General features: G+C 39.5%; 1 protein-coding gene across 1 annotated transcript in view; it reads left to right on the top strand.

Annotated features, from left to right (window-relative positions):
- The first annotated feature begins 5,144 nt into the window (after window positions 1-5,144).
- Window positions 5,145-11,239, top strand: part of cfap74 (cilia and flagella associated protein 74) — a 97,556-nt gene continuing 91,461 nt past the window's right edge. Inside the window, 7 exon segments of the mRNA XM_036579719.1 lie at window positions 5,145-5,180; window positions 6,247-6,392; window positions 6,481-6,568; window positions 6,651-6,794; window positions 8,634-8,732; window positions 8,828-8,932; window positions 10,168-10,341. Of these exon segments, the coding sequence (XP_036435612.1) occupies window positions 6,296-6,392; window positions 6,481-6,568; window positions 6,651-6,794; window positions 8,634-8,732; window positions 8,828-8,932; window positions 10,168-10,341 (707 nt within the window). The 5' untranslated portion in view covers window positions 5,145-5,180; window positions 6,247-6,295.

Genomic DNA, 11,239 nt, shown 5'->3' with positions numbered 1-11,239 from the left:
GGTGTGACTAAAGGGTGGAGCTAAGGTGGGGCAGGAGAACCAAAACAAACAAAAGCACATGGCTAGAGACACAACATAAGGTAAACAAGGACACAAACAGACAATCACAAGGGGAAAGCTGGGCAGGATATTACAGCTATTAGATCTGCATCGGTATTGGACAATACTCAAGGTTTTAATATTGGTATTGGTTTCAGAAAATAAGTGGTATTGTGTAATCTCTACTTGTTACTGAAAAATTAATAGTAGTTACTGAATAATAAGGATTAACAACAGACTAATAAACCTGCTGTTTATTGGGTTAAAACATTTGGTTAACCACACACTTCAGTGCTCTAAGATGCCCCTTTAGTCATAAGGCTAAATTTAATAAACTTAAAAAACTTAAATATGTTTACTTCTCAAGATTTTTTGTTAGAAAAACCACTAGACTAGACTCAGGAGTTCAAAATGACCACCTTGGCATTTTCTTTTGCCCTTACTGTACGTCCATTTCTAAGTGAGGCTCCACTCATGGCTACAGCACAGACCTATTATTATGTAGGCCAATAGTGGACTCCAGGTATTTTTATCACTTGACGGGCCACGGAACACCTATTTTAGTGATATCAGTGTACCGAGGGTGTCACACTGTTTAGCAGATTTATCTTCTGAGCTTAAAAGAATCATAAGGTGAAACTACACTACAAAACTGAAAAAGGGATGTATAATCTATTAGTGCAAGTTAAAATGTTTTCAGTTTCAAATCCTTACTTATGTTAAAAATCTTTTATTGGTTTATATTGCTGGGCTAGATGTCATGGAATTTGAACATTTTCCAGTAGGCCACCTGACCAGTTCAGTGAACGTGCTTGTTGCCTCTTCTGAGGCCTGTCTGCGCACCAGTTGTGTGAGAGTCTCTCTAAGGGGGCCAGTAGTTGAGATGGTTGGCTGTAGAACTGGGCACTGTGACACAATAATGTGAGCATGAATGCTTATTCATTCAACACAGGTAAATAAATCTTATATGAACAGTTCCTTGCAAATGGATGTATTATGAGAACCGAACCTCCAGTGTCAAATTATCATAATGGGTCAGAAGTTAGATATGTGGAGGCACCCATGATTACAATTTTTACCTTTGCACTTGGAACTGTTTCTTTGCAAGTTACACTTGCACATCATCAGACAAGAAAAAGACCCCTTGTCTTTAGGGTATGAACACAGATTCTCTGTGTGTAATTTTTTATCACTTTTAGTTCTATTGTGTTTGTGTAAAATATTCTCCTTCCACACATCTAAGTGTAAGGATATTAGAAATAGTTATAGACAGCTTAAAGGAACACAGTTTACAGTTTTTATCTTACCCCAAATGTTATCGATCAGCCAAGATGTTTGGGTGCCTTACGTTTTGTACTGGAGCTGCAATGCTAATGTAGCTAACAAGCAATGGAAATTTATCCTTCAGGTTAGCATGGTGCAAACTGCATACCTAAGTCATCACACATTTGCTTTAACATGTACCGAGTTGTTAAGTGATCTGAAATAGACATGCTTATGTGGTTTCTGACATGGTACAACTACATACTATGTATTAAAATGGACAAAAATACAGACAAAATTGAGGTATCAAGATGGCAGGTAATACTGTTAGCTATGCAACATATTCAGTTTTAAAGAGTCATAGAGTCTGGAACCACATATGCAACTGAAATTACTTAAGATCTCAGGGGTTAACAGATTTAGGTATGCAGTTTACATATTGCTAATTGGTGGATTTGAAACTCATTTCATTGTGATCGGTATATTAGATTCTTACCTTCAGTGCAAAACTAAAGAAGCAGATTTCAGATATCAAACATGCGTTGGCTAATCAACCTACATTCACGATATGGGAAAATTAGTCTAAAATTAGTTTTTTCCTGAACTTCTTCTCTTAACAATTTGTTGGAAAGGCTAACATGCTAACATGAAACACTCCTGTAAGAAAACACTAAGTGAAAGACTTTTGTGGCACATTTTGATGTAGTCTTGAGCTGGCTACATGAGCACCATTCTAGCCTGCAAATCCCACCCAGGCCAAGGTAGCTTACATTTGCTTTCACTCATCCGCCAAACAAGAGCCAGTGTGCCAGTACAGTGTGGAGGGAGCTATCAGCTGTTGGTGGGAGAATCTGTGTCACTGTTGTTCTCCGGAGGTTTGAAACGCAGCCAGCGTTTTCTCATGCATTCCTACCTGCCCTGGTTTCTAAGTCTCAACCCCAAGAGAGAAAGAACGAGAGTGAAGGACGCATTACAGGCTGCTCCATCCGATCACTCATCAGAACTGTAACTGTGCCTGTTTATTTGCAAACCGTTGACCAGTCAGTGATGTCCTGTAGCCTCTGGCATGAATGCTGTTCTTGCAGAAGAGTTTTTCCCTTTTCATTACAGGGTCTAAACTTCGCATATATGATTTTATATGTGATTTGGTTCAGATCCGATCTGGTGTGAACGCAAAATCAGATTTTTTCCAATCAGATTTGAGCCACTTTTGGTGGACATGGACATGTTCCACTTTTTCCTGAAAAATAGCATACTAAATGCCTATTTCTTTAAACATTTATAGACTTTTAATGAACTAATACATGCTAGAATTTAGTGCAGTATATATATACACACATGCACACACCATATTTGCTGCTTATCCTCCTGGGTCATGGGGGATGCTGAAGCCTATCCAAGCAGGAGGCAAGAAACACTCTGGACAGGCAGCCAGAAGAAACCCACGCAGACATGGGGAGAACATGCAAACTCAACACTGAAAGGACCCTGCCTGGCCAGGGAACCGAACCCAGGTTCTTCGTGCTGTAAGGCGACAGCGCTACCCACCACTGCTGATATATCCACCTGCAACTAAAGCTCCTTTCACACTTTACATAAACTTGCGTCTTGTGTAACCCCATCATTAGTGGGCAGCACAAAGTACGGATGCAAACAATGTCTAATGTGCTAATGTATCATGTACACACATTGTGATCCAAACACTCAAACCATCTTTGGAGCTGTTTAGGGACACAAATGAGCACATAACATCTGTGGTGAGAATGCTAAAGTGCCCCAATGCATCCCTGACAGCAACGGGTATACACCTCGCTGTTTATTTGTGATCAGATCACTTGAAACAGATGCTAATACTAGGTGTGAACAGGGTCTTATTCCTAAAGTCAACTGGATGTGTTAGAGCAGTAATACACTACAACACTCTTTTCCAGACCTAGAACAAAGACAGAAAGGATCTGAGAAAAAAAATCAGAATTGAGCAAAAAGGTTTACAATGGTCTGTTGAACCTACATAAGTTTCATTCAAAATATTATCTGAGTTGAATAAAACCAGTTTAATTGTTTATAACTAAATTGAGTATTTTTTAAGTTAAAGTTTTTTTTGTTTTTTTTTACAGTGTAGCCTTATGTAAAAGCCTTCAATTTCAGCTGCAGTCAGAATCATTTGAAGGCTGTAGCTGATAACTTCTGGTTTTCTGTCAGTGCGAATGAGCAATAATGCAATAAATGAACGTCTCACAGTCTTTTTCAGATTATTCAGCCCTTTTGCCTTGTGTGTTCCAGAAATCCTGCTGAGGGGAGGAAGATCCTTATCAACTCAACTCCGCCACCACAATAATAGAGGAAGCGGCAGTTATTTGCATGCCACCTTCAATTTGTATCTGATGGCAGCATATATCCTGTTGTTTTTCAGCTAAATGGCAAACAAGGACAATTTATTTTTTCTCATTTTCCTTTTGTCCTCGTCTCTCTGTACAAATGTTCTTCTTTTGTGTTCATGTCCCTTGAAACAGAACAGAATCTTCAATTACCTTCTTGCTTAAATTGAAACGATAATAGAAATGAAACTGAAAACCCTGAACTTACTAACCCCCCCACCTCCCCCCACCCCTCCCCTGGTCCAATACCCATGAAACTGAAATTCAACATATGATCTTGTGCAAGCCACATTTTGCCTCAAGAAACAAAAGAAAGATATTGATTCACTACTTCTGTATTTTTTCCTGAGCAAAGTTTTCTATGTAGGTCATGCATTAAAATCTTTCTCTGTTGGTTACCCAAACTACTGATTATTTTTTAATAAGGTGTGGCCACAAATTAATATATTGAGGCCATGAATTACTATACACTGTTAGAAATAAAGGTACTGTGCAGGTACATTTTTTGTTCATCAAGGTACAAACAATGTAAATGTACCCTTAAAGGTACAACAGTGGTTTTAATGTCCAATTGTGAACCTTAAATAAGTTTTTCCAGGTGAAAAGTATGTATTTGTACTTTTTCATAAACTAATGTTTTAAAACAGAACAATAAAATAAAAAGCCTGTAGACGAGACAGGGTGTGTGGAGTCAATACAACTAGAATTTCAATGGATTGTGGTACAATTATGTTCCCTGGTACTGAGATGTACCCTTGGGGGTACCACCCCAGTGACAAGAGGGGTACTGCCCCAGTGACAGTTTCACAACTTTTTTTTCTGAGAGTGTACTGGGATCACAAATTAGTATACTGAGGCCACAAATTACTATATTGAGGCTACAAATTAATATATTGGAGCCACAAGTTACTATATTGAGGCCACAAATTACTATATTGAGGCCAGGAATTACTATATTGAGGCCACTAATTACAATACTGAGGCCACAAATTAACATTTTCAGGCCTCAGGTTTTAAGAATATTTAGTGCTGGCCTCAATACATTAAGTTGTGGCCTCAATGTATTATGTGGCCTCAATATATTAATTCGTGGCCATGCCTTATTGAAAAATAATCACCATGTCACCTTAGGGGACACTGTAGTTACTAAACTGATCAAAACAGTAGGCTCCACATATGTCTGCCACTACAATCACGATAAGCTTCTACAGGCTATAGTCTGTCAAAAACAGCTTACATAAAACATAATCCAATCTAAAATGCACCCGTCCATGCATCAAATCGTTTGAAAACCCTTCAAATCTCCGCAAACCCGCGTTATGTATGAATCTACTCACACAGATCCTGAAACAGTCATCCGCCTCTGAAAGAACTTGAACCAGCGGTTTACATAAACTAAACCTGATCCCAGAACAGCGCCGCTTGGCCTCATCCTTACTGCGGTGTCCATGGAAACGCAGCAAACAGAAGCAGCTCACTCGACTGAACTGGACTGAAGCAGTAAGTAAAAGAGAAGTGACAAGTGACTGTAAAGAAAATAGTAACATAGGAAAGTTGACAAAAAACTGATTATCTATAGTTAATATTACAGTCATGCATAGCTAAATAAAATGCTCAGCTTCTGAACTTCGTCAGCCACACGGGCTGCTAACTGAAGCTAATCCAGGATAACTAGCTTAACTGAAGCCAGCCAAAGGTAACGTTAACATTAGCGTAAGGTAAGAGGAATAAACATGGTAGCTAAAATACAGTAGTAATACAGTCATACAGTAGTTATGACAAACCTAAGATAACGACACATCGCTTGGACAAGCTATTTTGACTGGGTAAGTCGTAACGGAATAGATTTTATACGGAACTTTTAGGCGTTTGTGTTCCCGTCAGCTCGTCTTTAAGCAGGGATGAGTTAGCTTAAAGGGGAATTCCACCATTTTTTCAAAATTGCTAAATAATTCGTTTATTGAGATGTAAAGTCATTCAGAATGGCTTGATGTGAAGTGGTTCATTGTAGGGAAACTTACATACTCTGCTTTCTTTACAATGGTGGCGATAGAAATCAGGGGTCACCGTGTCTACAACACAAATATAGCCATTTTATTTACTATCCAAAACCAACAGTGAACCTTGACGTGTCTGCTGGGTGCTTATATGTAGTGTCGATGATGCTAATATAGTGGAAAATCTGAAAAAAACTTTTTCATTGGGGACTATTTTGTCTTACAAAAGCTGGCATGTATCTAAGATTTTTCAATTCATGTTACACGCAGGATGTTGTACAGAAAAAATAGTCCCCATAGAAAGTCAGCGTTTTCTGATTTCTTCATATTTTACCCAAATCACCATAGAATTCCTCAGAAGACATGTCGGTTCATTGGTCGCAACACCTGGTTTCTATCACTGCCACTATAAAGTTTCTCTAATGCACCATTTCACATGAAACCACTCTGATTGACTTTGTTTACATCTCAGGGACTGAATTATGCATCTCCTTTTTATTTTTTTTTAAACAGAATAAATTAATCACAAAAAAGATTGTGAAGCTAACGGTTGCCTTTAATCAATACAGTAAATGTAAGCAGAGACTACCCACCTCTGCAGCTCCTGTCGACATCACTATGGAGGACAGTATCTCTGAGAACTTTCCAGAAGCACCAATATCAGGATCTGAGCATGATGCTCCACAAACTACCTGGACAGATGAAGACACAGAAGGTGAGTGATCAAAAGAACGTGCACAAAAGAAAGATTTGTACTATCATGAACAGATGTATTTATGCTTTTTTTCCATCAAACTCAAAAGAAGAAGAAGATGGAACTTGGGAGGACGTTTTCAAGAATGCAGATGACTTTCCCGTTGATTATTCGATGGATTTTGAGGACCCAGAGTGGTGAGTCCATTATTTTCCATCTCGTGTATAAAAATATCCAGCTGCACTTGTATGTCTTTGTGACAGCCTGTCTTTCTGTCAGGGAAGTGAGTGAGTCTAGAGGTATGAAGGTTGACGTGAGAGAGAAAAGCTGCGTTGACAGCACATGGATGTTCAAGCTGAGAAAGAACCTGGACCAGCTGGACAGCTTTTACAAGCAGAAGGAGCTCAACGTGTTGAAGGCCAGGTCTGCATACGCACACATGCATGTACACAGACAGATCATCATCTCTGTAATGTGACCCCTGCCCCCTTCACACTTAACAGCAGGACAGTTTGCACTTTAATTGGTGGATATATTTAAAACTCTCAAGGCAGAAAAAAATCATATCCACCTGACATAATGTGTTTCCATATGTGTTTCTAGCCTTTAGCACAAACTGTGGAGAAGCTGTTAGGTGGGTGGATTGAGCGGCTCAGAGGTCACGTTGTATTTGAATAGCAGCGTGGAACAAACATGCTGTCAGAATTCCAGAACATGCTGCCATGAGACACATGAGGCTGTGTGCAGTCAGATGAATGGGGAATTTCTATTGCTTTATGTAGGTTTGAGGTATATCTGCTGTGCTGTATTTACCACGTTTGGGCTTCACTATTCTAACAAGATCTGCATACTGTTGGCTCTTTTTGGAAGCAGTGCGGATCTTTTTTTTTTCATATGTCTACTCCTGTTTCCATGTTAGGAACCTGCTTCTACCATTTAAGATCATCACAGTAGTACAGTACTTACTTTACAGCTTATTTAACCCTTTAATGGCAATGCAAGAAAGCACAGTTTTCTTTTTAAAGGGGAGCTCCACCAATTTTTAAAATTGGCCAGATTCAAGTATTAACATCATAAGCGAAATCATTTAGAGTGATGGTTCACTGTAGAGAAGCGTACCGACTCGCGTTTCTAATGGGGTGACAGGAACCAGGAGTCGCGGTGTGTATAATGCAAATATGATCATTGTATTTACCTTCCAAAAAAAGCAGGGAACCTATATGTGTCCTCAGAGTTTTGTATGTAATGTTGATAATGGTAAAATAGTAAACAATAGAAGACAAGTTTTGTTTAGGCACTGTTTTGCTTCACAACAGCCTGCATGTACCTCTCCGCCATTAACAGATTAAAAACATACATCTTCCAACATGTTGTGCCACCATGTGTCTACAGTAGCCCAGAAAAGACAAACCAAAAACTGGCTCCAGAGAGTGCGTTTCGCGTTTTTTTACGTTGAAGTGTATTCGGTGGTGCTATAGCACTGGTTGGAAGGTGCAGAAAGTCAGTGGTTGCTGCTGCTGCTGAACAGTAAACATGCATACAAATGTGCAGACTGTAAGAATGTACTTCACAATTCAGTTGCCCTTCGCTGTTGATCTGATTGAAACATAAAAGCCCTTAGCTTTATGAATTCTGTTGTGAATGTCAGAAAGTAGCTCAATAAAGGCAGCTTCTTGCTTGTTTTATATAGAGATCGTAAACATGACACAACACAGAAAGCTCCAATTCCACATGCTGATCCATTTTACTGGCTGAACATAGACGTGCATGCGTACCAATTATTCTGGCAGCAGATCTGACTGTATGCTGGCTGCATGTTAATTAAGAGCTTAAATACAGAGCAGGATTGCACTGTTTAGGTTCAGAAATATTTAAGTCCTTCTAACTATGTCATCTTTTATGAAAATGTCTTTATGAGGACTGTAAAGTTCTGAAACTGGATCATCAGCAAACTCTTATATGTATATAATATATATATATATATATATATATATATATATATATATATATATAGTATGTATAAAAAGTGTTATATAACCTGAGAAAAAAATAATGCATTTTCAGTCTCTTTTCTTTCAAAACGCAGCATGTGACTTTCTGCACTGAGCTGAGGTATGATTAATTTCTAGCTCCCCCGTGACTGCTGCTGAATAAGAGACTCTTTTGAAACTAATTTGGAAAGCTGCACTTCGCCATCAAAAGCTTTTGTAGGCCATTTCAATCTCCAGCCAGCCTTCTTCTTCTCTACTGTACTTTTCACAGAGAGGAATTGAAAGCCTGCCGTCTCCACCTGACTGAGCTGGAGAAGGAGAGGGACAACTTGGAGTCGGAGATAGAGAGGGAGAAACAAGCAGAGAACAGGTAAAACAGAAAACGAGAATTGAGATATGCATTGTTGATAGAAGAGAAGAAGCATCTGTTCTTTCTTTGTCCCCGGTGTGTGCTGTTCTCGGCAGCGCGGCCGTGTTCCGCCTACGTGCCCGGCACAAGTGTCTGTGCGCACAGCTCCAAGGAGAGGAGGAGCTGGAGGCTCATCTAGCCATGGTCCTGCAGGAGCATGAGTGAGTCTGATCTCTCCATATTGGCTCACCAAATCACTCATAGTCCACTAGGGTTTCCCATCTTCTCATTTTCATGGTACTTAGTTAATGAGTCCTATTCTCATATCATCTTAAAATAGCCCACAAACTAGTCTGTTCCCTGCTCTTAGCAATTGCCCTTTAATTAACCCTTAGAAGTCACAGTTTTTGCTAAGGACGACAATAGTAATTTTGTATTTACTTCTTAGCTCATTGAAACAAGCAGAGAAATTCAGTTTTACACTTCCAATGAATCCCATATTTGTGTTTGTCAGTAGAGGAGAAGATATTTTATTATGATTTGAAATTGATGAAAAGTTAAAGTTTTGCAAAAATGCATCCTGAAATGCCTATTTCTGGTACATTTTCATATTGAAACACACCTTAAAATGATATTCCAATTTTTATAATCAGCCAATAAATGCCTTAATCAAGAGTTCCAACTTAAATCTCTTTAAACATTTATACATTTTCTTAAATACAGATGATACAGTTTAAATGGAGAGCAAGAGCATTTATTGAGAACAGGGAAAAAAATCTGGCTCTTTGAATGTTTAAAAACTTCACTGAATTTGTTCATAGGTTAAGAGGTACAGGTATTGTATAAAAAACTAACAAAACGGTAGAAAAACACCTCCTAAAGGTTAATGGCACTTTAGTTGAAACTAAAATTTACTAGTAGAAACAGAAGTGCAGACTTGAAACTGTTGATGAATTTACAGATTGTGAATTAAATGTCAGGGTTCAGTTCACACCACAGTTTGGACATCACGGTTCGGTACGAGTTCCTTACAATAGGAAAAGGGCAGCAGGCTAACAAATAAACAATTTCTCTGGTTAATGTAAACACCAGAATCCATTTCACTTTAAATCGGCCTACATGTATTATTTGTCACTTCTCAAACATGAAACAAAAATAAAATCGTGCTGAACATCTTATACTTCTTATGAAGCTATTTTATTTTCGATAACTAAGGGAGGCGAATCTTGTCAGAATTTTGCAAATGATCAGTTGAATTTACAAATATACAATTACATTTAAATACTATCGCAACTTCTAAGGGTTAAATGGAGGACAGATTTATTGGACAATTGCCTTGTTTTGCCTTGATTAACCTTTTTCAATATTTGTCTCTGTGTCTGCTGAGAACCCATTGCTACTTTGCCATAGAAGGTATTTAAAGTAAATGTACTGTAAATTTTGCTCTCTTGTTCAGACTGGAGCTGTGTGAGGTGGAGGTAGAACTTGGTCGGTTCCTCAGCCTGCGCCAGGAGGTGGAACAGGAGGAGAAGAATTTCCAGGCCCAGAAACAGGAGAAACACAATCAACGAATCCAGCGCGAGAAGAACATTGCCAAAGGAGCCAGACTGAGAGCACTACGTGCCAAAAAGTAAGAAAAGTGACACATCTCAACACTAGTATGACAAGCGTAGATTTTTCGAATGAATAGATAATTTAGCTCCTAACCTTTAACGATTGTGTAGGGGAAAAAAGATCTGAAACAAAAAATCCTTGAACTCTCAAATCAGGTGCATTACCATTTATTTAGCACCAGGTTCAAGACAAATTGAGGTGCGCAATAGGAGAAGGTGCGGCACTCGTATGCCTGTACCCCAGCCAATTCATGCAAGGCTCTGCTCACCAGCATCCATTGAAAGGATTTCCAGCTATGCCAGACCAACCGAAGATCTCCGGCACTGCGGTATAGTTATGTTTAGGTGGAAGTCTTAGAGGCACTCAGTCATAATCCCACAGATGGTAGCTTGGCACCAGTGACTTCTCAGTCAAGCGCATGCACTCATCTTGAGCAGGATTACTATTGCAACAACACAGCATCAGTAGGGTAAAACTAACCCTGCTAACTGTCACGATGGTCTAACCCAGTTGACGTTCCTTGTTAGTGGGTGAATTCTGCTTCACAATGAAAACATCCAAATTTCAAAAAGGGAATGTTTGGCCTATATAAGCCAGTTATCCCTGTGGCAACTTTTCTGACTCCTCCTGTTTAAAACCCAGAAAGCCAGAAGGATCGGGAACCTATTGCTAGCTAACCTTCAGCATTAATGGCTCCTCATTACGGCTCCCGAGTGGCGCAACCGTCAAAGCGTTGGCCCTATCATCAGGAGATCGCGAGTTCGATCCCTGGTGATGCTACAGCCGTCCGTAGCCGGGAGTCCAAGAGAGCCCAAGTCCTCGCTCTCTCTGGGTGGGTAGGATGGCCCCTCCTTCTCCCCCATCACTCAGCACGATGCTAGTCAGCGCAGGCGTCTGTTAGCTGACGTAACAGA

Source organism: Colossoma macropomum, unplaced genomic scaffold (genome assembly GCF_904425465.1).
Source record: "Colossoma macropomum unplaced genomic scaffold, Colossoma_macropomum, whole genome shotgun sequence".
NCBI classification, from domain to species: Eukaryota; Metazoa; Chordata; class Actinopteri; order Characiformes; family Serrasalmidae; genus Colossoma; species Colossoma macropomum.
Note: the sequence above shows the minus strand (reverse complement) of the source record. Positions and strands in the feature narration are given on the sequence as shown.